This window comes from Pundamilia nyererei, unplaced genomic scaffold (genome assembly GCF_000239375.1).
Source record: "Pundamilia nyererei isolate P.nyererei 1_Seehausen unplaced genomic scaffold, PunNye1.0 scaffold00050, whole genome shotgun sequence".
Lineage (NCBI taxonomy): Eukaryota > Metazoa > Chordata > Actinopteri > Cichliformes > Cichlidae > Pundamilia > Pundamilia nyererei.
Window position 1 is genome coordinate 417,070 of NW_005187451.1, and position 27,805 is coordinate 444,874.

Consider the following 27,805-nt stretch of genomic DNA (forward strand, 5'->3'; position numbering starts at 1 on the left):
CGTTACAAGCTACAAGTAACGCGTTACTGCCCATCTCTGCTCGCCGGTATATAAGCACTTGCAGTGAGTCCCTTGGCATTAAACCTACTGCCATTTTTCCAGTGTGGTATAGCAGCATGTTTTAACCCAAACATGCTGTGGCAATCTGTTTCTAAACCCAACCAAGTAGTTTCAGAGCTTGAACCTGAGCAGCGAATCCAGTGACGTAAGCAAAACAGATCACTGAGCAAAAACACAAAGTTACCAACTGGGACACAAACCAGACTCCTTGCTGATAATCTTTTGACTTACTCGACAGTTAATCAACATGTTTCCTGACACGGCCTTTGCCCTGTTATGTCTTCATACACCTCCATTTTTACAACCAGAGGATAAAAGCATCAACATAAAGGACAGCTTAAAATGCCGACACAACCTACAGAACATCAGTGTTTGAGAGCCGAGGTAGAGAATCCACTGGCCCCGTTGCTTCAGGACATACAGCACTGATGAAAGCAATTTAAAGCACAGTGTTGCCACTATTCAAGACTTACTGTCAAAAAACCCAAACTTAACAATTTGCTTAGATGTTATTAAGATGCATAACAGCACCAGTTACTAATGGTCAGTCCAGTTATTCATGCTGCTGCTGCAGCAGACACTCCTGGTCTGGCTTGCACCACAGTAATGGCAGCATTGCTACATGGTGGAGCAGACCAGATTTATATTGAAAATAAACACCACACCAGAGCGTTTGCTTGCTCTCTCTCTCCCTGGTCCTGTTGGTTGTGCTGCCATATACATCATAATTTTGTAAATCACTGAGCTAAACATGGAAGCTACTCAAATTCAGTTTATTAGTTAGCTTTTTTGTTTTTTAATATATATATATTACAATTGCTTGCTCCCACTCCAGTCCAAAATGAGTCTTTCTTCATGAGCAGAATCTTCTACTTCTGCCACTGGCGTTCATTTACAGAGGGAAGGTCTCGCTGTCTAATCAGCCTAAGAATTCATACAGTTCATAGAAAGTTAACGCCTCCAGGTCACAAACACAAACTGAGAATGATTTCAGTGAAGTGATAGAAATCTCATGTCCAACATATTTCCATATTTATAGAGTTTAGCTTTTTGAGTGAGGGACAATGATAAGAAAGCAATGTTACACAGCTGGTGTTATTCTGAACAGATTATTCTGCATTCATCTCAAATTGTTGGTGAAAATACTTTTTGCTTGCTTGCTGGTTCGCACTGTGGCACTAAATCCGACAGTCAATGAGCAGCCTTAGTCTTTAATACTATGAAGGAAAGAAACAGTAAAAATATATGATTTTTATGAATATATTCTTTAAAAAAGAATATATGACTTACTGGGTCATAATTGTTTTCAAAGTCCAGACCAGTGATACCCAGAAGCAGTTCAGCACTACAGCCCACCACTGAAAACTTAAGAAGCAAAGTAAAAGCTGCTTTTGTTTCCTCACCTGTTGTTGCTTCTGCTGGTACAGACATCTCCCAGACGCTCATGACAAGCACCATTAGAAGTAGAGCTCCTTTGCTTCCGATCTGCGGGTATGGCTCACTCATCCTTGATAAAGAGGCGAGAGGAGAGGAGTGTTACCACAAATAACTCATTTATGATAGCTGCAGTTTGAAGCAATTTGAGGTGAAACCAGAAACACTATTTATAGATATACAGAGATAAAGTTTACATCTAAATGATTCAGAGAAAGCTTGGGAGAATGTGCTGTGACCAAACGAAACCAAAATCCAGCTCTTTCAAAATCATGAGTATGACCCAAGCAACACCATCCCCACGGTGAAACAAGGAGGTGGCAACATTATGCTGTGGTGTTCCTGCTAAGGACCAAGTAACGATTCCACTGCAATGAGGGGAAGATCGACCAGACCTCAGTCCTGCAGAAAATCTGTGGAGGGAGCTGAAGCTTCGAGTTGCCAAGTTTCAGCCTAGAAATCAAAAGGATTTAGAGAGTTTCTGTAAAGAGGAGTGGTTCAAAAAGATGTGAGCAAACCAAATAAAAGAAGCACCTACCCACCAAGTACTAGGTCATGTTTTACACAGGGTTCAAATGACATACAAATCAATGTTTGACTGTCTGGAGTTTTGACTGATATTCTGCTGAAACCTCCATCAAAATTAGAGGCCCTACATTTCTTTGTAAGTGAGCAGATTAATAAATTCAGCAGGAAATTAAATAATTATTTCCCCCAAGGATGAAAGATGGCTAGATAGACATCATTAACCCACATTAAGCCCCCGGTTTATTTGCATTTACCAAACAAAAGCATCTATTATCATCTGTGTCAGCCTCTCCTCCTTCCTTTTTTTTCATCCCTTCGCTCGCCTGAATGCATGTTTGCTCGTATAAAGCAGGGATAGAGGCTCTTATCCTCCTCCTTGCTTCTCAAAACAAACTACAGCTGTGAATGCACCCCCAGATCACTATCTCCAAATTCTCTCTTTCTTCCCCTGCGGCTCCCCTCGCGCTCAACCGAACACGAGGTGAAGGCTCTCTGCTGCCCCAACAGGCTTCAGCAAGCCTCTGTAGGCTCTACAGCGGGCAGGTCGCAGTGGCTATTCCATCCCTCCGCAGTGCCTTTTTCTCTGCACTCCCTCTCCCTAATGAAGTGTGGTGGAGCCAAGGCCACACTGCATAAACCGTCTGGCACAGTGTGTTATCACCGACAGACAATGATCAAATTTCAAACGGGGGATGCGGGAGTGGTTCGGTAATTACTGGAAGGGGCATAGTATCGTATGGCGGGAGGGGACAAAGTTACAAGCTGCGTTTATGCCTTATTTACCACCTCCCGCCTCTTATCTGGCTGCCGCATTGACATATAGATTGCCTAAACCTCATTGGGGATCTCAGATTATTTGTGTAATTAAGTTTATTTTTGCAAAGCAAACATGACCTTTTAGCAAGGTTTTGTTAGAGCGCTCAGTGTCACACAGGAATTAGTATTGAGTTGTGTTGCTCCAGCAATAAAGAACAGGCAGAACTCACATGTTTAATGTGCCCTTTAAAGATATAAATAGCTGCCTGTTATCTGGACATGTAGGCGATAGCAGTGTATGGAAGGGGAAGTCTTAAATAATCGCTGAAGATTTATTTATTTATTAATTTTGACATGGCTTCATTTAATGAAATTTGACTTAAAGGTCATGAATAATTTCTACATCACATTTTCCCTGCTTTAAAAAAAAGCTAAATATTTTTGGGAAATACTAATTGCTACCCAAAGCCATCACAGTGACAGCGAGACTACAGGAGGTCACCGAGAGCGAAGAAGTTATTTGAAGTGCCGCGGCTTGATTATGTCATTCCTTTCAGGTTTTTATAGGGATTAAACAAGATGCATCATGTTAATTTGTGAATTTCAGATGGTAAGTACCATCCAACTCTCGACAAAGGAAAGAGGCAGGAAAGAGCAAAGATGGGGGAATAATTCCAGTAATCTTAAAATAACCCAGATAACTCAATCTGAAAGACTCAAAGCAACGAGCGCACACATAGCTGAGATGTGACAGAGCAAAAAGACAAGCAGTTGCATGCAGTGGACGCAATAAAGCATGGGTCTTTGACTTTTGATTCCCAAGTCCTCAAACTAACGATCAAAGCGGTCACTTGTTCCTACAATCTGATACAACCGACGTTAGTGAGATACAGGCACGAGCACTCGAAAAAAATGATATGTGGCATTTAATGAGATAGTAGAAGTGTAGAAGGCTAATCGCTCAGCTACAGGGCTCATTCATATTCTTCAAAGGGATTCTGATCATGAACCATAATGTTGTAACCACTAAAAGTAGCTGTGACACTGTGAAACGATGGTATGAGCTCCTGTAGAAACCAGAAGTCTGTGTGATGTCAACCTTACTTTAACAAACACGTGTTTCACTCAGTGTCACAGAAAAGAATGACTCTACCCACAGTCCTAACATAAGGCAGCAAAGTGTCTGAATCAAAGAAAGAAGGTGTACTTTATTGATCCCCGTGGGGAAATTCCTCTCTGCATTTAACCCATTCACTGAGTGAAGCAGTGGGCAGCCATTGGGCGCCCGGGGAGCAGTGTGTAGGGACGGTACCTTGCTCAGGGGTGCCTCAGGGTAGCTGTTCAGGGGAATCGAGCCCCTGACCTTCCAATCATGGGGCCACCACTCTACCTACTGAGCTATCCCTGCCCCGGTTGGTGGAAGTTGCTGTCGCCATGGAAATGTCAGGTTTCTTAGTCAGTGCTAAACTTTAGAAACCGCTTGAGCAGGCACAAACGCTACACACAAACTACCATTATACATTATTATATATGTATAATCTAATGCAGCGGTCCCCAACCTTTTTTGCGCCACGGACCGGTTTGTGCCCGACAATATTTTCACAGACCGGCCTTTAAGGTGTCGCGGATAAATACAACAAAATAAAACTAGTACCGGTACCGAAAAAAAGAAGATTTATTCATAACACACGTGAAAAGACCCAGGAAAACCGAGTTAACGATAAAAACGATGACAAAATAACACTGAAAACCGATAAAAACCCTGAAAACCAGACATTTCACACCTGAGCCTCAACTCTCGCGGCCCGGTACCAAACGACTCACGGACCCGTACCAGTCCGAGGCCCGGGGGTTGGGGACCACTGATCTAATGTATACGTTTCCAATATACTGCTGTTAACAACATAAATGTTAAGATAAGCTAATTCCAAAACGTTCCAAAGGTCACTTGCTGTAGATTCTGGAATTTTCAGCAGTTTATTATTATGAGTAGTTCCTCTAATTTTAGGAGTAATTATGTATACATTGTTGTACCTCTGACTTTATTTTCTGATCCAAATCCAGGCTTTGAATCAGTATTTGGCTCATAAACCACCTTGTAGCTAATCCCTATATTCTTTATTTAAGAATATAGGGATTTTCTGAAATGTCAATAGAGAAAATGAATGAGAAAGTCATTTGAGAAGCACAGGCCTTAATAAAATGGCTTGTGCCCTTTGGCAGGGGTGCACATAAGTGGTCCACAGGTGCGCATTCGCTGTCAAAATAAAAGACGCGCACCAGATAAGAAGTTGCAACATTTGCGTACATAAGATTTTCTGGAGGAGGACAGACATTTGTTTAGAACTCTTAAAGATGTCGAAGAAGCTCCTTTAAGCAATTACTTTGGTGTTCCTCCACCTCCAAAGAAATGTCAGGAGTCCGAACCGCAAAAGAAGCACGTATTCTCGGAAAAGGGGTTGCAGGAGGTGAGCTGGTTTCAAACAAATGATGAATGCACAGAGATGTGGTGCAGAATATGCTGTGAAAATCCCACTCTAGAGGACAAAAACAGTGCCTTTTATATGTACGCAAACGCGCGTTGCAACTTCTTATCTGGTCTTTTATTTTGACAGTGAATGCGCACCTGCGGACCACTTATGTGCACCCCTGCCTATAGGGTAGCTGTAACAGAAGACAACAGAAAAGGTAAAGAAACACAAAATTTGTGCAAATATTTTGCGCACTAAAAATATTTCACAGACAAATTTTGTGTGTATATACATTACATAAAAGGTCTGCATCCAAAAATTTGGCATTTCATGTCATTTTTTTCTCAGCACTTTCAGGGTGTAGGGGCCTTTAGAAGCACATCATGGTGTGGATTCCAACACACCCACTAGAAACTTCTAGCTTATCCAGGTGCAGAGCTTCCTTCCCATCTAACATAACTATAGGTCCAAATAGCAGCTTGTACAAACAACCCCTGGTATCATTTTATGAGGAGAGTGGTTTATGAGGAGAGTGGTCTATCTGTGTGATAAAGTGTGTTTTTTGGATTGTCATTTCCCATCTTGCCTTGCTTCAATTAGATCTCCTTTGTTTCCCAGGACACTTGCTGTGCATGCCAGAAATATCGGAGGTCATTAAGCTACTTATCCACAAGAGGAGGGATAATGCAGCACAAACACTAAATGGACCCAAGGTAATCCTTTATTTTCATAATATATTTTTTCCATCCCTATTAAAGCCACGATTGCCAGTATCATGACATCTAACAGTGTGTTCAGTGTAGCTACAGAGCGATTGTGAGGAAGGAAATTCACTGAAATGTTGAGCGTGATATCCAGGTAATGCACCAGTGTCTGCATTTTCTCAAATGGACCTCGATTGTACGCACAGATACTTATACTGGAACAGTGTGTGCTTACGTTCACCTCCCAGAGACAGATTTATGGTCACCGGTTAGCCGGAGAATTGGAGGCTGGGTTGAAATGGTGGCCAGTTGGTGTCGGTGTGCAATTCATAGTAATAAGTGTGGGGGGGGGGAAAAAGGGTCATTGGTGCCGCAGAGCAGGGCAGCGTTACAGCATCATTTGTTGGATGCTGTCGAAAGGTGCAATTCCATAAATGACATCTCATTGCACCTGAATGTGCTGCGTTGTCACTGGTGCTCGGCAGAGCGAGTCCCTGGAGATTTGTTACGCTTTGAAGCCAGTTTACGTCTTGACCTTGGCTTGAAGGTCTTTTGCATTTCTGCAACAATATCCTTATATTTAATATAAATAGACATTGTGATCCTGGCTGCATTATTGAAAGACACCTGTGGTACTCAAGCTATACTTAATCTTTATCAAGAGAAGAATTCCACAAGAGCCAAGACGACAGTTTTCCTGCCCTTGCTTGAAAAGAACCATTCACAAGCTGATCTGGTAAAGACGGATGAGACGACTGTGTCTTTGCAAGAAGTCGTGGAGACATATCAACTCATGATAACAATGCATCTATGTGTAATTATTGTTAAGTACTCAGGTGAAATGAATTAGTAGCACTGTCATGGTTGACTCTATATTATTCAGCATTCACTTTATTTCTCTTTATCCAATCAGAGAGGCAGAAACAAATGCCTGCGGCAGGTCACGTTTAAGGGAGCAGTATTATATTTGGTAGATAATAATTTCATTTTCTTTGGGATTCTTTTTACAAAATACTTTCAGAGTTATTGCACTAAAACGTGGAGGTTGATGAAACCTTATTTATATACTTGCATAGTTTTAAATACGTACATTTTTATTTCTGTGGCTGTTGTACATGTGTAGCATTCATTGCACTGTTTAGCAAAATTTGTTTAAATGTTTAGAAATAAATATTGATTAAAAAAAGTTATTCAGGATTATCAGAAGTGTATTCAAATTGTCTATTGAAAGTTAGAACCGGTTACTGTTATGTACAAAACAAAGTCATAGTAAAATTCATCGACTAAACTCAGAAAGATTCTCTTTGTTCTTGTCAGTCTGAAAACCTTTTGCCATTTTAAATGACTCGATATGGAACTATCATCACTTTGATCAACCTTAGAGGAACGGTCAGAGGTCAAATGTGACATGATACTTTAAATCTTTATAGTACAGTCATATAGTACTTTTAAAGTTATAAGGATTTTTTGGGGTCAATTTTTGACCAATAACATTATGTTGACCTTGAAGGCCTTGATGAAATTGAGCCAAACCAAAGATGTTTGTCCTGCGGCAAGATTGCATGTTTCATTACTCTACTCAACCTTTTAAAATTGTAACACTGATTGATTGATAAAGCCTTTAATTGCAATGTTACACGCACATGTTACCTGCAGGGAAATGGGGCCCCTTCCATCCATACATGCATTGCACAAACATGACATTGGGAAGACAAGTCAGAGAGGTCGGATGGTAAGAAAAACATTGTTTATGTAATAAAGATAATTCACATTTAGGTTGATCTTAGTTTGTTTCAAGGTTAGACAAACACCTACACAAACAATAATAAATAATCATGTAAATCCGAAACATTTATGTTTATGTTAAGAAAAGATAAAATGACTTTGACACACAAACCTGGTAAATTATCACCCATGTTGCCCTGACATGCTCTACAAAACATTTTTAACGCAACCTTTTGTTGGTTTTTACGGCTCACAATACCTGTTTGACTTACTTACTGCTGTCACAATACTCGCTGTTAGATGCAGCAGCTGTTTTCAGTGACAGGATCTGTTTGGGCGAAGCTGTTTTTTTACACATGCAGCTCTGAACTTTTCCAGACATTAGCCGACGGGCCTGAATGTCAGGATGCAAATTGCTGGCTCATAAAAAGGTCTTTAACCCGTCAGCTCTCTAGCTTAATTTCTGTGTGATGGTCGGATAAATCCGTGTGAAAACAATGTTGGTCAGTGAATTCACAGTGAAAGAGTGGCTATGGAGTCTTTCTTGTAGTGAGAGCCTGACGAGGGCAAACTATCTCCTGTTGTGTGCTTCATGTCAGTGAGGATACATTTGGACAGAGGCCTGAACAGACAAACAATCTCAGCAGTTAGCTTGAGAACTTCCTGTAGTGCTAAAGTGCCGCCGGCCAAACCAAAGACACTACACCACATAAACGACTGTGTTGCCTGACGCCAACCGGAGTGTAATGTGTAATTCGGTAAACATTAGTCAACACAATAACACATGGCTTCATATGTTATATACATATGTATGCACAGTACAGCATTTCAGTGTTATACAAATAAAATGTATTTAAATTAAATTTATTTCAACTTATTCTTGTGTAATTTAGCTAATTGCCTCAGCTTGCTAAATGTAATGTCATGTTTTAACTATATGCCATAAAAGTGTAGGTTTAGCGCCTAATTCTCAACACTTTTTCTAAAATCTCATTACATTTGTGTGGCAGATACACAAACGAGACAACACGTGAATAAAACATCGTTAGAGGCACACTTCTTTAAGCTAAGCCAGACCAAATATGACAGCTCTGTACGCTATTCCAGTTCAACGTTTTATTTTTTTGAAAGACAAGACCACAACCGGTCGTGGCAGATGGCCCCGCCCCGCCGCTGTTTTTTCCTTTCCACTGTCACCAAAGTGCTTGCTCATAGGGGTCATATGATTGTTGGGTTTTTCTCTGTATGTATTATTGTAGCGTCTACCTACGATATAAAGCACCTTGGGGCGACTGTTGTTGTACAAATAAAATTGAATTGAATTAATTACTTGATTTCAGCATGATCGGCTCTTGCTTCATAGTTTCATCCTGTAATATTACCTGGAATTTCATTAGACTGAGCCAATAAAGAACAATAAAGCTCATTATCTTAGCAATGACTGCCCTCCAGTTTTATTCCTTTATTTATACATGTTCAACTACTGCAGCTTTCAGTGCTCCTTGGGAATTTATACTGCAGCTTGTAATGACGATTCAGATAGGCATTTTGAGAGAAAACAAACTCAAACTTAGACTGTATCTATAGTGGTTGGAATGTTTCATTAGCATGTAAGCCTCACAATATTTTTTGTATAATGTATGAGCCTTTTGCCACAGAACACAGAACAAGCCTGCAGAGAAATGTATAATATATGCAGAAGTGAAGTTAGCAGGGTAAAAAATGATAAAAACAAAACAAATACTAATAAATGGAAACATAAGTGTAATGTATAACTACCCACTGAGCACAGTATATTGTGCACTATGCTTGAGGACACTCAAGACCTCAAGCACAATATACTGTGGATGATGCAAATGATGTCTTTTATTGAAGAATAATGCATGTTCTTTTGAGCAGTGCCACCTCGCTGGCTGTCTTGGATTTGCGTGGTTGCATTTATCCCAACATTTAGCCCGTCCACTCCCTTCACAACACCGAAAGCAGCAGAGCCACAAGTCAGCTTTAAAGAAAGGCTTCACTTGAGCCTCGGCCTTGGTCACAAACACTTGATTCTTACACTAACAGCAAAGTCCCCGCCTGCAGTCACGCTGTCAACATTATCTCTCTGTTGTCTTGTGCGGTCCCTGAACTGCACACGTCGCCATCCCGAAAATAATAAAATATGTCAATCCAGATTTGACTATATCATTTTCAAATATCAGCGTTAATGCATTTCTTTTACAGCTGGAGTTCTGCTGCTTTAATTAACATTCTTGGGAGGTTCCTGTTTTCACCTGAGCTTTTTTAACAGCTTGAAAGGAAAATAAATGAATTGAAAAGTTTTGACAAGCCGAGTTCAGCGCTGCCCAGGGTCTACTTCCAGTTTATTGCTGTCAGTGGTGAAATAATAACATTTGGTGTACTGTTGCCTGGAGACACAGTGAACAACCCCAAAACTTGACACTTTGCCCAATCATTTATTGTCCCTGCTGTGACAGTGAGGCTAAACAATACATCAAAAGGTTCAGGTTATGATCCCGTCTGCTCCTGGCAGCCATACTGGGACTCTTTCCTTTTACCATTAGCATCTTTGCTAAAATATTTAGAGCTTACCAATGTGTCCCTCCAATTCCACCCTATGTAATGTAGACTATACACCCATCCACATATTTGGCATAGCAGAATAGGAACAAATGCATGGATCCCTTTCTCTGTTTTTATCATGCAAGTTTCACTAAATTCAGGATTGACATTTTAAGTAAGAAGGGAAATGTGCATTTTGACTCCTGTGGTACTGTTGTTAATCTGGGGTAAAAGCATAGAGGAAGCTTTGGCTACGGCTCAGGAGCTTGCTGGTTCAATAGCTGCCTCTGCTAGTCTGCATGTGTACATGCATAGGCATAGAAAAAGGTTCTTGCACAAGTATGTGGGAAAGAGTAAGAACGCACTTTGAGTGTATAAATTGTGTACTGCAACTATATAATTTACTGATGCCAAACTTTACTCTGCTTTAGTGTAGCAGAGCAGTAGTATTGTCAGAGTAGTAGTATCCCAGTAACCTGGGATGACAAAACATTGAAATACCTGAAACTGTTAACTGTTCTGGTCATACGTGTTATTGTGGTCTTCAGTTTCCTCGAGTGTAGTCTACTTAGAATGTTAATATAGTCTGGCTTTAGTAAATGGACTGCTTCTTATACACTGTTTTTCTGCTCTATTTAAGCGTTATACAGCATGGTCTAAGGAGCTTGGAAAGAAAAGCGTCTGGACTTCTTTAAGTGGCTTGAAGATGTTTCACCTCTCCGCCTAGAAGCGTCTTCAATTCTAGGGTCAAATGGTGGAGAGTCCCAGATTCTCCACCATTTGACCCTAGAATTGAAGAAGCTTCTCGGATGAGAGGTGAAACATCTTAAAGAAGCCCAGACGCTTTTCTTTCCAAGCTTAGACTGCGATGACCTGGATGACTGAGAACCTTCAGATGTTATACAGCATGTCTCATTCACCTACAAATTCATATAAACGCTCCAAACACTCATATAAACACTAAATGGCAAATCCGTGTGTTACTGTTGCTGTTGTTGGTTCTTTAGCTGTGCGCCTCCAATATCACGACCTCCCTGTTTGTTGTGTTGGTGCATTTAATCTTTAACTAATATTATAGCTGCTGTGTGTGATACAGACCAGTCTGTGGATCACTTATGATTAATGTATCTGGTCATACGTGTTATTGTGGTCTTTGGGGCGATCGTGGCTCAAGAGTTGGCAGTTCGTCTTGTAACCGGAAGGTTGCCAGTTCGAGCCCAGGCTCGGACAGTCTCGGTCGTTGTGTCCTTGGGCAAGACGCTTCACCTACCGCCTACTGGTGATGGCCAGAGGGGCCGATGGCACGATATGGCAGCCTCGCTTCTGTCAGTCTGCCCCAGGGCAGCTGTGGCTACAACTGTAGCTGCCTCCACCAGTGTGTGAATGTGAGAGTGAATGAATTGTAAAGCGCTTTGAGGGTCTCGAAAAGTGCTATATAAATGCAATCCATTATTATTATTATCTTATTAGTCTTGCTTAGCACTAATTAGCCATTTTGTGCTCCTATCCATTGCACCCATACAATTTATGTTTGTAACCAGTGCTAACCAGTGTTGGCAGCAACCAAAATTCCAATATGAAGGTTCAGACTGCAGACTGCAAAATTACTGAATGATGTTGTAATGACTGAGATGACGTTATTTACACTTTCTTGGACACTTGAACAGCAAATCTACACAGGTTGCTCAAAATCCTTTACTGTGCAGACAAATACCAAAACAAATGGAAGCAACCAATGCACCAAAGATAGCTTTTCTAGCTTCAGCTCTCAAAAAGTATTTCAGTGAGGAACTATGATGGTTACTTTAAAAGTATGATTTACATTCTCTAATCGTCTTGCATGGTCTGCCTTGTTCACAGATACACCACAAAACACGTAATAAGCAGATTTACTCTTCCTAACATAATTAACCAACTGGCATTTTCACACTGATTTTTCCATAACTGGGATACACTTGGCTGGTGGCACATTTCTGATGTCTACAAATCCGGTGTTTGTATGCACAGACAGGGGAGAGCTTAAATGCTTCTTCAATAAGAACAGTTTCAATATATTCAACATCCCTAGTATTTCTAACTTCACTGTGGGACGGAAAGCTGCTATAATCTCATGTAGTCACGGTTAAGAATAGTGTTAAAATAGGAAAACAAAACTCACTATGAAGCATATTTGATTTGGCTGAACAGCACTTTAGTGAAACGAGGACTGCTGGTAGATTCTGACCTATTTTCCCATTGTTGTCCCATTTGTGTCATTTATTTTTCTACCTTGATGGGTTTGTGCAAAGCTACAATATTTTCCATTAGCAAGTGAAGGACTCGATTGACCTTGGCCTATTAATAGCAAATGTTATTTGCAAAGGAAGTAGGGGAAAAAGCGTTGAATTAATTCTTCACCTGTTCTCTGCAGTCTTCGGGAGATTGTACTTGAAGTACTAAACAATTCTACAGCATGTTAACCATGTGAGAGCAGTTTTTAAAGCTCCACAAAAAGGTAAAAGCAAGGACACACAAAAGATGAAAGACTGTTTAACTTTTTGACAAATAACCTAACCAAATAACACAAAGTTAGTGTTGTTTAGGTATCATCTATAAAAAAAAAGTCTCATCAGACTCTGTGTAACTATGTCTGTGAAGGTTCTCAGTCATCCAGGTCATCATAGTCTAAGGAGGTTGGAAAGTGCATAAACGCATGGCTCAACATAGAAGAGCCACCTCCACGGGACAAGACTCAGCAGTCCATCTGCATCTAGAGGACAAAGGTCACTCTTTCGAGGACACCAGAGTTCACATCTTGGACAGAGAAGGCAGATGGTTTGAAAGAGGAGTGAAAGAAGCATCTATGTCCACTGTGAACGACCATGTCCTGTCTGCAGTGATGGGAATAACAGCGTTACAAGTAACGGCGTTACTTTTTTTCAGTAACGAGTAATCTAACTAATTACTATTCCTATCGTTACAACGCCGTTACAGTTACTAACAAGAAAATGCAGTCCGTTACTATTTTTCAACAAACAGACGGTTGAAGCTGTGTTCAGCTTCCCGCATCTTATAGAAGTTGCACGGAAGTAGCTGACTACGCAAGTAATCTGGACGCTACAGCTTTAAGTAGCTGTGCGCGCTCCCGCGGACGGTAATCACGATCACTGTCTAGCACAACACCTGGAGCTCAGGGGGCAAAACAATCGCATGAGTGCTGCTGTTTGACTGAGGAAGAATAAAGTGGTCGTGGTAAGCCAATCACATGACCACTTCAAGACAAAGCAACAAGTTGATATATACCAGTTTTTAAATTGTGTTGATAGGCCACTTAAAACCAGAGTCATGATAAACAAGATATACGCGCCGTTTTTTCCTCAATAGCCGTCATGTTTACTGTCTAAGGACAGCGCTAGCAAGCACTCTCTGCTTATGAGCAAAAAATTTAAAAACTGGGAAAGTTTTAGGAGTGACGGCGAGAGAGAGAGAGAGAGAGAAAACGAGAGAGAGGGAGTTTTGAGATGTGAGAGATTTGTGACGTTTAGCGTGTTTGCAGTGTGTAGTTAATGTGTTCTCTTGTGTAGTTAGTGTGTAGTGTTGTGGATGGTTTTGTGTTGTGTGTCAGAACAATGAGGCGACTGCTGTCTCCAGGTAGAAACAGGAGTGATACACCTGCTGCTGTCAGACCTGCAGGAATCAGACTGTGATGTTCTCCTTTATAGTGGACAGAAATTATTTTTTTGGAGTTGCACAAATAATTTGTGTGGCATCTTATTGAAGAACAGCTGATTGTTCTGTAAATAGTTTGAAATGGTTATTTTAAAAAATCAAGGTAAAAGGTAAATGGATGCAAATAACTTTGTTGTTTGCAAAACTTGTGCGTATGATTTTAAAATTGACCATTTATATTTGCATTTAAAGTTATGAAATATGATTCATTAAACATGTTTGTGGTTGTTATAGTAAAAATATAACTTTTTCTACTCGGATTTTATGTTTTCTGTCTGATTTTTGATCAATTGTGTTAATACAGTATATCAAAATGAAAACATGACTGTAAATTCAAACACGCGAGGTTGTGCTGAAAAGAATGATACCAAACAAGGCAAAGGAAAGAGTTTTTAAAGGTGAAATGTGGAGGGAAAATCAAAAGTAGTTAAAAATGGCCAATTATACCCTGGACCCCAGAGGGTTAAACTTTTTTTTTTTTTAAGTAACGCAATAGTTACTTTTCAAGTAATTAATTACTTTTAGAATATTGTAACTCAGTTACTAACTCAGTTACTTTTTTGAAGAAGTAACTAGTAACTATAATTAATTACTTTTTCAAAGTAACTTGCCCAACACTGCCTGTCTGCCATCTATAATCCAGTTTTCAGATCCCAGACTCCTTAACGCCCACTCACATCCTGGGCCTTCTGACCTCAGGAAATCACATGATAGGGTGGGGCCAGGTTTCACAATGAGCTCACCTGAAACCCTGGCAGATTGTGACCTACACCTGTTTTCACACCTTGGCTCGTGTGATTAGGTAGAGGATCAATAGGGGGTCCATGACCCTCTTGGGGGGGACACTCCCACAGGGTTTAAATCTGGGACTCTCCATCATTTGACCCTAGAAGCTTCTCGGATGAGAGGTGAGATGTCTTCAAGCAGCTTAAAGGAGTCCAGACGCTTTTCTTTCCAAGCTCCTTAGACTCTGTGTAACTATATGTGTGTACGAAAGCATGTCTAAGAGTTTTAAACACAAAATTCCTACTTACATAAACGATATGTACAATTCTTTTAAAACTGTATCCATCCACTATAATGACTTTTGTAATACTTTAATTGAATACGTTAATGTCAATAATGTAAATAACTGAACATATCTGAAACATCTGTGAACAGAACATAAACAAATAGAAAAGTAGGCTTGTTCAGAATAAAGAGGGAGATCAATTTTCTTGGAACATACAGCAGTGATGGAGTTTTTCTTCAAAAGGGGAAATGTGCTTGAGCTGGAAGTGTTACAGATAAAATAAGTTATAAAGTTAGTTATAAAATAAGACGAGCCTTATGTCAGTGGTGTCCAAACCCAGGCCTCGAGGGCCGGTGTCCTGCAGGTTTTAGATGTGTCCTTGATCCAACACAGCTGATTTAAATGGCTAAATGACCTCCTCAACATGTCTTGAAGTTCTCCAGAGGCCTGGTAATGAACTTATCATTTGATTCAGATGTGTTGACCCAGGGTGAGATCTAAAACCTGCAGGTCACCGGTCCTCGAGGCCTGCAGTTGGCCAAGCCTGCCTTAAGTAGTCCCAGAGTTGAATAATAATAATAATAATAATAATATGTTGAATATTCTATGAGATAGTTACCCTGAAGCACAGAGTTGTTTAAACAAGACACTGTGAACAGCAACAGTTTGATGTATAATACCCAAGGTTTTTATAATTAACAAAGTGTAAACTAAAAAAACGAAATCAAATTAGCTGTTACCGGTTTTGTTTTTGCTAGCTTTGTTTGTTTTCTTCAAAAATGGCTCTACTCTTCTACTTTATGACTTCCAATTGCCACTAAATATCCGAGCCACTGTTGAAGAGCAGTCCCGACCGGCACCGGGATATGAGGATTTTCACATTCCACCTGTGTTAGAGACCGTACCACTGTTCCTCCGCCGCGATCCACCCGCCATCCCTCCGGGAAGAAATGCCACAGTATAGACTTTTAAAAAAGATGGAAACTAAGTGAAACCTACCAAACAAAAAGTCCGAAACAAGTCTTTATATTAAGGCCATCAGTCAAACATACTGTTTGGTCTGGGTCTAAACAGAGCGCGTTGTGTGTGACGTCTTCTTTTCTGCATGCAGCCGCTTTGAGCATTCACGCTAGAGCACGTTTGCTGTCGCATTTTATTTGTAGTGTGAACAAGCAGACAAAAAAAATCGGATTTGATCAAAAAATCGGAATTGAGCATCAAGACCTGCAGTGTGAACGTAGCCAAAGATGTCTATGTGATGTGAAGCGCTGCTTGTACCCTTTGATACCTACTGAAAATCTTTAATGTTGCTCTTCTTAAAAATTGCAACCGCATACGTAGCACTGACACTAATGAAACTTCAAATATTTTCAATTAAAACCAAACTGAAATTTGCAAACTCACTTTGGAAACTTGAAACTGAAGAAACTGTAGATACAAATTCTAAATGAAATAAATATGAAAAATGCCTTTCTACCTGTGCACCAAACCTGACCACTACAATAAATCACATTATTATCAAATCTGTGTTGTGGTTAAACAGAAATATTCTCCAATGGTGTAAAAACATCATATAAGATTGTGCTTTTGGTTTAGTTTGACTTCTACGCCCTAAACCTTAATACTGCAACTGCACCTGCACATTAAAAGCAGGCGATAATGTGTTTTCAAATATTCTTTTCCTCCATGAGAAATGTAAAATCTTCCACTATCAACGTCAGCAGCGTGAAGGTCAAACATCTAATGAAGCAACACATTCATGAGCGAAGGCAGACACAAATATTTCATTTTCTGGACTTTTTTCCAACACTTTAAGGAACACGAGCATGGTGTATTTTTACATAAATATCTTGCTTTTAAGCAGCTTTAATATTCAAAAAATGTTAGCATTACTTTCATGGCAATAATCATTTTAAAAGTGAAAGATTCAATTTTTAGTTTTGCTCAGTTGTAAGCTGCACGAGGCAAGTGTGTAATCCACAGTATCAGAGAGATTGCAGGGCGGGCAGAGGGAATGTTACTAAACCATAAAAAGCTGGACTTCCCCTCGCTGTTTCTGCAGCTGGATTCGATACAGGGATTACCCCCCCTCGCTTACTCATCCCATTCCGTTCCCCTCCATCTCTATCTCGCTCTTTACTTGGACCGTGACAGAGACTGTCACCTCGGATGGCTGCAGGGAGCCGATTGCTCCGTCGCAGAACAAACATCGCTCATTCGCCAAAACACAGATGTTCCCTTCTGACAGTTGAGGAGGGTAGCTCTCAACCCTGTCAAGCCAAACAAGGGAGTTTGCCCATTCTTTGTCACGCACTCTGTGAAGCATCTGTCTCAAATCCTGCTCAGTTCACTTCATAAACAAGACAAGACAGCTGTCACAAGCCGTGTTGGAAGTTGATATATGAACTTAGGACTATAAATGGAGCCGTGCTTTAGCACATTGTCCTGATGACTTGCTAATCAAATCGTTATCCACCAGCCTCCAGCGGAGAAAAGCCACTGCGCTGTGTGATTCACAATCCGAGTTCTGTCATGAGAGACTGTAAGTGGTTCAGTTTACTCCTCGGGCCTTCGTGTGCTCTTCTGATTATTTCTGGATGGCTGTTTTTATCAAATCCACGAGCTAATCCATATCAGAATCCAAGGAATGACAGCTCTGCGAAATATCCACATGTGATGGAGATAAATATATCTTTGCCGTTCAGATGAGTCTTTGTCACCAAGATTTCTTAATCAGCTCAATTCACCAATCGAGCTTTGTTCTTGTTGTTGTTGGTTTTTTCCCTTTGCTGCCTTACATGACTGTCTAGTAGTTCTTTGATCTAATGGTTTGACTTGATTCACAAATTATGATTATGCAAGATCTACTTTGGATTTTAATAAATACAAACGAGCCAGTTCCATCTGCTTCCAATCAGAGCTTTCTGCTGCTCAGCCTGATGACAAAATGTAATCTGTGAGTCACATTTAAGTGGGAAACATGATTTCAAATTTCACCAAAGCAGTGTGAATATTGGCATTGTTACCCGACACTGGTGCTGAGTGCCCTTTTAGAGAGTTAACCACCAGAACGACCTTCCGTAACGACACATCGAGATGCTATCTGAGAGGCCGCGCTCATCAAAACCGCAACTGCCAAATGGTCTCAACCTTAGTTTTCCTTTGATCAAAGTGTCTATGCATCACCATCTCTTGATCCCGTGTGCTATTTCAGTCCATCCCTCCCTCAAATGTTGCCTTGCAGCAGCAGCAGCAGCAGGTAGAAGCATTTACACAGATCATAGTGCACCTCAACCAGTCTCCTCTTTTCTCTTTTTATAGTTAAGATCTCATAACACAACCGTCTAATATTTGTTCTCTTAAATATTTTAGTAAAAACAGCAAAAATGTGTTTACAGCACATTCAAAAATATATATCTGGTGTTGAAAAGCAGTAGTGGAATGTAGCCGAGTACTTAAGAAATTGTACGCAAATTTCAGATTCATTGTTTCGACATTGAATCTCTTTTTTTATTTGACATTTTTGATTAAATTGTACTGCAGTCTAGATGCTTATTGCTTTTTAAATTTAGAATGTGAATGCAAACTTTGGTGGGTTAAAATTAATTTAGAGAAAGTCATTAAATATAAAGTACAGTAGTAAATATACTTGTGCAATTACTGCAAAAGTATTACGAAGCTCAACACTGAAGGTCCTGAGGTAAAACATATGATCCATAATGCTATGCAAAGTATAATCTATCTATACTGTAGTCTGTTCAATCCCAAACTGAAACAACGACGAGGAAGTTTGCTGTTTCTATGAAAATGTTTAAGAATGCACCAGAGAAAAAAAATCTCTCTTTTTAAAGAATTTTCTTACACTTCAATGGAGAAAGTTAATGGAAACTTTACTTTTAGAAGCAGAGAACTTTAAAAAGGGGGTGGTTTCTGTTATACTTACTGTTTGTTAAAAATCTATCAAAAAACCATTTTAGCATTTCAATTGTTTAAGGATGCTCCCCTGGTAAAGGACATATTGTGCTTATTTCCTCTCTCTCACTTTTTTTTTGCCTTACATGTTGCAACAGCTAGCTGGGTTAGCATATCTGTTAGACAGGAGAAATCGCTAGCTATTGTCTGCTAGCAGCTTCAAAGGGTTGTAATGACCATATTTGTCTCTACATTTATATTAATGAAAAAGTGACTAAATTGTGCATTTTGTATTTCTGTTTTCGTTTTTTCCTGTTTCTGTTGTGTTTTGTGTGCTTTTGCAGCATTTTTCTTATTGTTTGTGTTCTCTTAAGTTGCAGTCCGTTTGGCCTCTCAGGGCCACCGTAATTTTGTCAGTTTACGAGGTTCTAGTAAAACCATGAATGAATGTAGGCGAGCTGCTTCCCCCACTGTCTGGTCACTGTGATAAGCTAAGCTAGCTAATTGTTTATTTCCTAAAGTAAAGACCAATATAAGCCTTAAAAAGATTACTTTTACACTTTTGTACAAGTGAAAAGTTTAGTCAACCATTTCTGAGGTTTTCAGAAGGTTAAACTAAACCATCTTTGAAACTGAAGAAATTTAGAGGGCAGTAGTGGTAGTTTTATTCTGATTTACTATTAAATGAAATAAAAATGCCACATGATGTGTAGATGTTTTCCATGTTAAATATGAAAGGTAAACTTCAAAAATGTGAGCGTGGAATTTGCTAAAGTGGAGGATTTTATAGGTCGAGGAGGGACATGTGGGAAATGAAGTCAAGCTGCCAAAAGGACATCCAGGTCCACAGAAGGTCAAATAACGAAGCAACACTTTTGTCAGCTCTTTAAAAGAGTTTATTAATATCACATTGTGGTGCCATTGTGTCCTTGCAGCTACAGATTGCTCCCTGTAACTGGAAGGACACGGGTTTGATCCTTGTGACAGCTGGGTGTCCTTTTGCAAGATGCCAAATCCCTCTGTCAGTGTGGATGAGCGTGTCAGCTCAATGACTGCAGAACAACATGGAGGATAATAAATAAATGATGGGTGAAAAATTATATTTATCCCCGACTGCCAGTCAGGTGTGTGGGAGTCAGCAGGAAGCTCTCGGTCTGATTTAATTTCAGTTTTGTGGGCCATAATTTCATGCTATTGCAGTTTCTAATGTGTCAGGATGTTTGATTTGATTAAATTCAATTGGCTGTATTGTTTTTCTGCTGTCTTGCTAACAACACAAAGAATGATTACTACTACACAGCATTCTTGCCAAGCGATATTGTTCCTATAGGGATAAAAAGCAGGGATAACAGGACATGGCAACATGGGTTTGAACCTTTACGCTGTCCCTCGGCTCTGCTGCCAGTTATACGATAAGCCAGAGCAGAACCACAGGCTTTGATTTAACATGTATCAGAATATTAAATGCCATTTTCTTTTGCCCCAGGTTGATAATAGAAACAGAGTTGTCTTTTTAGTTATTTTTAAGGTATGCGTTATTAAACGGCTGACAGCAAAAAGGTGGATGGCACGAAAAATCTCAGAACTAAAATTAGACTATTTAGATCCATCACATTTTATGAATTGATGTAGTTGTTTACACATTCCCAATTCTTTCAGCCAACGTCTCACTGATGCAGACATTTGGAAAACTGTCATAATTTGCTTGTTTAATGAGCAGAATTTGCCTACAGTTGGCTTATAATGTGTCTATGTTGCTATTGTGCGTACACAGAATGATGATTAAAACATGAAAATGAAAGAGATTTTAATGCACTTGTGTAACAGTGCTGTTAACGTTATTTATCCCATAATAAAATATCTTTGGGTTGTCCAATTATGTCTTATTTTTGTGTCTTTCTTTTTAATCAATAAGCTCTTTTTCAAAAATAGATGAAAACCTGCTGGGATTGTTTTTTGTTTCGCAGCAGCTTTACGTCGTCTTTCCATATGCATAAGCACCCGAAACACAATCACATTACAGCTAAATCATGACTGCACCGTGGAGGGACCGATCGCCACTTCAACGGCATAACCGCTATTCATTTCGAATTCACAGCGGGGCCGACTTCTCGCACAGGAGAATAGGAATACATTATACTTTGAGGTAGACCGCCATTTATCATCATTATTAACCGAACAGCCAGTGAGCCATGCACCTGTGCGGATAGTTTCTCTCCCTCTGTTGCTCCTTAACCTTCATCCGTGACACGTTAAAGCACCTACAGGAGCTTTTGCCAAGTTTGGAATAATAATAATAAGGTTTCCAGTTAAGAGTCAAAAATTGCTATAATTGGCTTTAAATCCTTGCTTTTGCAGCAGGATTTATGCTGAGATTCAACATGGAGAGAAATGGAAATTATATAAACACTGAGCAACAGAGGCGCAGAGAGCAGAGTGCCAGTCAAAATACTGTGATATTCACGCACACAGCTGTCAAGGCTGCAGCCGCCTCGTTCTTTGTGAAGCTAAATAGGCTAATAAAGTGAGCAGATATGATCAAGCAGAGAGTTTGTCTGAATTCAGACGAGAACAGCATAACTGTGAAGATTACAGCAGACGATGGGCCGATATGTGAAGTTTTGTAGCTATGTTTAAGAGAAGAAAAAAAACCAGAGGCTTTTTTAAACGCCCCCCCTTCCCGACTCCGTCTCACTTGTAACTATAAATGCTTATTTGGTGACAGGCTCAGTGCGCTCTGCCTCGGTGTACTTCCTTCAGCGTGTGTGATCGGAAACCCAAAAATTCCCACCTCAGATTAGTTGCAGCCAATAAGCGTGGGGGAAACATGAATAGAGCTGGCTCTCGCACGCTTTGATGAGAAGAAAAGGTGAGGAGTGAGGTGTCGGAGCACAGGGGAAATCTATTTTTAGGTGTCTAATAAAACTTCTCAGTGCCGCACCGACAACAGCGAAGAAGTTGACAGGCGATTATGATACTCTTTAATTAGCTCCCAAGCTCCAGTATATCTGTTAGCCAATTATTATCACTCAAGACCGTATTTGATCCCGGCTACCCTGGCCTTATGTCAAAGAGCGGAAGAAATATAGACTGAATTTGCTTCATGACAAAGTGGCACAGGTTCCACCTTCACTTAAATAAAGGGGGAAAATGACCGGAGGGAGACCTCATCAAAAGACGAACAAATGGAGTTCATCTCTCCCAATACTGTCCTTGTCAACATGTGTGCAGAAGTCTTGGAGTGTGTACCAGCCCGTTAACAGTTCCATCTCTATATGATATCTTTCCATACCAGTTGGGAAAATGCCACCAGACATGTCATCCAGATATTTTCAGCAGCAGCAGAAAGGGTGCCAATGTTTCACTGATCTAAAACATAAGCTGTGAAGAACAACGGTATGTCTCTATAGCAGCACTTTGCACCTCCGCTCAACAGTTTTGCAGGGAGAACTCCACCGCAGAGGAAACACACGGGCCAATTTTATACATCTGCAGCCCCAGAATAATACCAGCATGAACTGCAGTAACAAGGCAGGTAAAGTTCTGATTAGGTACTAGTTAGAAATCTCTTGCTGGCACAAGCTGATTGCAACAACATCACACAACTTCTCTCAAAAGCACAAAGTAGGATATCACACGGGCCTGAGATTTTGTGTCGAGGCGGGTATCCTGATCGCCACGCTTATTAGACTGGACCTGCTACAACACAGCGTTTATATTTCAGTGCAAGTCACCGTGAGTGGGTATGTCTTTGGTCCTGTTTTAGGAGTTGTGATTCTATAAGTTAATAATTTCTCATTTTCAGTGTGATTAATACATTCATCATGATAGTATTGCCAGTCCAGAAGATGGATCCCTTCCCTTTGGTGTGAGGGGCTGGGGCAGCTGCAACACACACATACACATATACAGGGAGTGCAGAATTATTAGGCAAGTTGCATTTTTGAGGAATAATTTTATTATTGAACAACAACCATGTTCTCAATGAACCCAAAAAACTCATTAATATCAAAGCTGAATGTTTTTGGAAGTAGATTAGTTTGTTTTTAGTTTTAACTATTTTAGGGGGATATCTGTGTGTGCAGGTGACTATTACTGTGCAGAATTATTAGGCAACTTAACAAAAAACTAATATATACCCATTTCAATTATTTATTTTTACCAGTGAAACCAATATAACATCTCCACATTCACAAATATACATTTCTGACATTCAAAAACAAAACAAAAACAAATCAGCGACCAATATAGCCACCTTTCTTTGCAAGGACACTCAAAAGCCTGCCATCCATGGATCCTGTCAGTGTTTTGATCTGTTCACCATCAACATTGCGTGCAGCAGCAACCACAGCCTCCCAGACACTGTTCAGAGAGGTGTACTGTTTTCCCTCCTTGTAAATCTCACATTTGATGATGGACCACAGGTTCTCAATGGGGTTCAGATCAGGTGAACAAGGAGGCCATGTCATTAGTTTTTCTTCTTTTATACCCTTTCTTGCCAGCCACGCTGTGGAGTACTTGGACGCGTGTGATGGAGCATTGTCCTGCATGAAAATCATGTTTTTCTTGAAGGATGCAGACTTCTTCCTGTACCACTGCTTGAAGAAGGTGTCTTCCAGAAACTGGCAGTAGGACTGGGAGTTGAGCTTGACTCCATCCTCAACCCGAAAAGGCCCCACAAGCTCATCTTTGATGATACCAGCCCAAACCAGTACTCCACCTCCACCTTGCTGGCGTCTGAGTCGGACTGGAGCTCTCTGCCCTTTACCAATCCAGCCACGGGCCCATCCATCTGGCCCATCAAGACTCACTCTCATTTCATCAGTCCATAAAACCTTAGAAAAACCAGTCTTGACATTGACATCTTCATATATTGTGTTTTGTCCAACAAACAGCTTTTCATTGTTTAAAAGAATGAAAACTGTTGTTTTTTGCTGTATTTCTGCAGCAAAAAGAAAATCACCAAATCATTGTATCGATAGAGCGTGGACTGGAAGGAAACTCATCAATCATGAAAATAGTTGCTGTCAAGTTCTTGTCATTTTACTGATAGAATGACAACCATGCAAACACATTCTCTGAAGAAAAAGATAACTGTGAAACCTGAAATTTTTAAAAGCTGGGGGGGGGGGGGGGGGGGGGGGCATGGCAGTCAGAATAAAGTTACTGATACAGCTGGAATAGAAAAGGAAGAACAAACTAGTTCCAGAATGAGCGTACTGAAATGCAACTCTTTAAGCACGAGTGATGCATTAGAGAAAGTGAAGGTTCAACAGCAAATATCTTTTCAAGTGTGAGTGATAAATAATGTCAGAGAGTTCACTGAAATGTAAGCGTACAAACTGAAAGAAGTCAGTCGATGTTGTTGTCATTTAAGCTCTTGGTATTTGCTGTGTTCACTGGCAGCAGAGCTTTGTTTCCTTGGATATTCTTTCTGCTTGTTTATAACCAGTCCATTCATACTGTTATTTATTTTCTGCTCTCTCAGACTTAAATAGTCATCCCTCCATCGATCAGTCCATTCAATAGATCTATCCTCTTCTATGTTCTTGATCTCTCATCCAGTTCAATGTCACAGGGTTAGAGCCTACCCACACGTTTTCTGTTTGTTCTGGGGGGGTTGTTAATACACAGTTTAACAATAACTAAAAGTTGAGACTATCAAAGTTAAGAAATGCAATTAGCATTTATCAATATGATCTCACGTGAAAGAGAAACAGAGACCGTGAAAATCCCACTGAAGGTACTTTTTTTTTTTTTATTAAACATGTCGAGCAGGTTTTTGTGCATTAGAAGGAAACAGTGTTGCCAACTTAGCGACTTTGTCGCTATATTTAGCGAGTTTTCAGACCCTTTAGCGGCTTTTTTTCTAGAAAAAAAAAGGTCGTAAAAGCGCGTATCGCTTTTACTCTCAACAAGCAGCGGGTGCTGTAACGCAGTCAGTTCTTCTTTTACTCTTATGCTGTTTGTGGATCACAAGGTTTAAAACTACTTATAAACACACACACAAAGTAACTCCACCAGAGCGCCTATTTCAGGTCACTTTTGCCGGTCCAGGCCCGGGTAAAGGAGCAGGGTTGGAATTGTGAGATTAAAAAAAAAACATTACTTGCTAAAAGAAATTTAATTTGTAGTTCTAAATAAACTCTAAATGCATTTAGGACGTTTTTTACTCACTTTATGTCTCTTCCACGATGTTATTTCTCTCTCCAACAACATAGGTTAAAATTATATTAGCATGACCAATTATGCAAATTAGGCGATGACATCATTTAGCGACTTCTAGCAACTTTTAGGACAACCAATAGCGATTTTCCTTACTGAGGAGTTGGCAACACTGGTCATGCTCTGGTCAGGTGTACAGTACATATACTGGTCTCCCACTTCAAGATGTACAACATAACTCACAGTCCTGTGTGCACTTAACAGCCAACGGATTATTAATAACCATAATGTCTATAGAAGTTAACCTGAGCTCCTCTAACCTATCATTGCATTAATGTAAAACTGCACTTCACTGTCAATACACTGTTGCATAGCATGGTTAGAGCTGATGAATGGTCAGAGGTGAAGCAGACTGAACACTTTCAAGAGTGTAAGTGTATTTTGAGATTTAGCAGTAGTCATGTTTAATCTCGGAGTGAGAGAAAGGTGTATGAATAGCTAACTATAATTCTGCGTGTGTGTGCGTGTGCGTGTGCGCGTGTGTGTGTGTGTGTGTGTGTGTGTGTGTGTGTGTGTGTGTGAGGAGAAAGGAGCAAAGCAGGAAGAAAGCCAGCTTATCATAACTGATGCCCAGCCCTCTTGCACAGGTTGTATTTACATTCCGAGGCTCTTTGCAGTACAACACCAACGACGGTCACAGCGCGCCTCGAATGACAAGCTCCACTGACACGAGTCATTAATCAACAGCTCCTTGCACCATCTTATCTCCTGCTCTTTCGTGTCAGCCTCTCGTGTGCCAGAGTGCAAGCACAGCGCCAAGCGCCGGAGGCGGCCCCGCGCCATCTCTGATTAGGGCCTCTCCTTTCTCAGAACGCCAGCGGGGGCTGCTGGGACAGAAGGGCCGGGCCAAGAGTAAAAGGGAGGGGTAAAGAAGAAATCAATTTAATTACACAAAGCTTTGTGTAGAGCCCAAAAGGTTTTACTTTAAATTGCATCAGTTTTTTTTCGTTTTCTTTTCTTTTTTTGTTCCACTCCGCTGTTTTGCATCACAGAACAACGAGGCTCAAGTTATTTTAGCTGTGGACTCATGAGGCTTATAATCCAGGCTAAGTGACAGGCTAATTTGTGGTATTAGATTGCTTTCATCGGGTCGTTTGGGCCTGCTTTGAACGTTAGCAGTATGAAAGGGCTGCTGTGCCTCAGCGGTCATATTGACTTGTATGTTGTGTGACTGCTTGGGCAGGGGGTGGAAGAAGAGGTGTGTGTGTGTGCGTTTGTGGGGTTGGGTCAGTGGGGGGGGAGTCACAGCAGTTCTCAAAGGCCATATTTCCACAGTCGTGCTCCATCTTCATAATGCAGATAGAGAGAAATAGAGCCAAAGGTAAGAAACCGGAGCTATGCAGGGAAACTTCCAACCAGCCGAGATCATTCAGGTGTTCAGTGTTTAGTCTGAATATAACGAGTGTTGGGGGTTAAACTGAACTGAAGGTCCGTGGAATGAGAAAATAGGTTTTCTGCAGGAGTGCAAATCCATCAAAAGGGAACAAGAGGTGACTCTAGTGGTGTTACATGGCTCAGTTGTGAGACAAAACATCCAGCTCAATAGAAAGAAATCAAAGAACGAGCCTGTGTGTGTGTTTGGTGTGTGTTGATGCCAAGCTAAATCCACAACATCTACCCTTAAACACAGACGCAGCGCTGTTTTCTTAAACAATAAGATGGGACCCTCGCTAAGTCAACTTAATGCTGATGACCATTCATAGTGTCAGAGGCCAGAAGAAGTAATTAAAAGCAATAGAAAAATAGAGGATTAGTTGGAATTAATCCGCAACTTTTCCCATTTTCCTGCAGAAAACGCTGAAATTGAAGGATATGGAAGTCTAGCAGAGCATAGCAGAACTAATGGCTTGGCAGCTCTCCCCCCCTGAAATGAGAAGGGACTAATGGATCCGTGGCCCTAGCTAAGATGGCTGAGCCAGATTGAATGTGGATTTAAGTGATTAAGAACAGGGTGGCGCCCTGCTCCCCTTTTGTCAGAGAAAATGCAATATATGAGGATGTTTGCCTAAAATATGAAATTCTTCTATAAGGAATTTGGGGTATAGTATATAGAAGAGACGTGACTCCAGGGGGCGTGGCTTGCAGGACAGCGGGGCAGATCTTTTTTGTTTTGTTTTTTCACATTTTGATTGATCGAGTGTTTTCCCGACACCACGCCAGTTTGAAGACGCGCTTGCAACATCGCACAATGTTGTTTCGTCTTATTAGCAGACTTTTTATTTCAAGTTTAGTAAAAAGTGAAACGAATGTCACGAGCAGCTCTGTGCCACGATGATCATTTATTTCAGTAAAGGAGATAAAAAGTGAGTTTTTTTCAGTTTTTTTTTTTGTAAAAAAGTGATTCCTGATTAATGATGCTAATTAAGTCAACGTGCGTCCCACACTTGTGAGTGAAGGTGTAATTGTAATACTGCATAAAATGTGACATGTAAGGAGAGGAGTTTAATAACACAAGCCATAACAGTAATGGCTCTTATTATTACTTTTAATATTATTGGATCATCATTTAACATTATGTTATGTCTCACATGGAGATATGATAGCAGATAATGTAATACTGTAATGTTATGTTATCTGAGAATTGATTGCCTGACCAGACTTTATTGCGTTTTCAAGCCACGTAAAGGCACAATTTATTACACCGAAAGTTATTACATAATCTATCAACAAATAATGGGACACCAGAAGGCTCTGTGTGTGTGTGT

The 27,805-nt window shown here is 40.4% G+C and overlaps 1 protein-coding gene across 1 annotated transcript in view; it reads right to left on the reverse strand.

Moving 5' to 3' along the window:
* tafa2 (TAFA chemokine like family member 2) overlaps positions 1-27,805 on the reverse strand; it is an 84,202-nt gene that overhangs the window by 29,669 nt on the left and 26,728 nt on the right. The window contains exon 2 of the mRNA XM_005733091.1: positions 1,464-1,567. Within this exon, the coding sequence (XP_005733148.1) occupies positions 1,464-1,566 (103 nt within the window). The 5' untranslated portion in view covers position 1,567. The remainder of the gene's footprint in view (positions 1-1,463; positions 1,568-27,805) is intronic.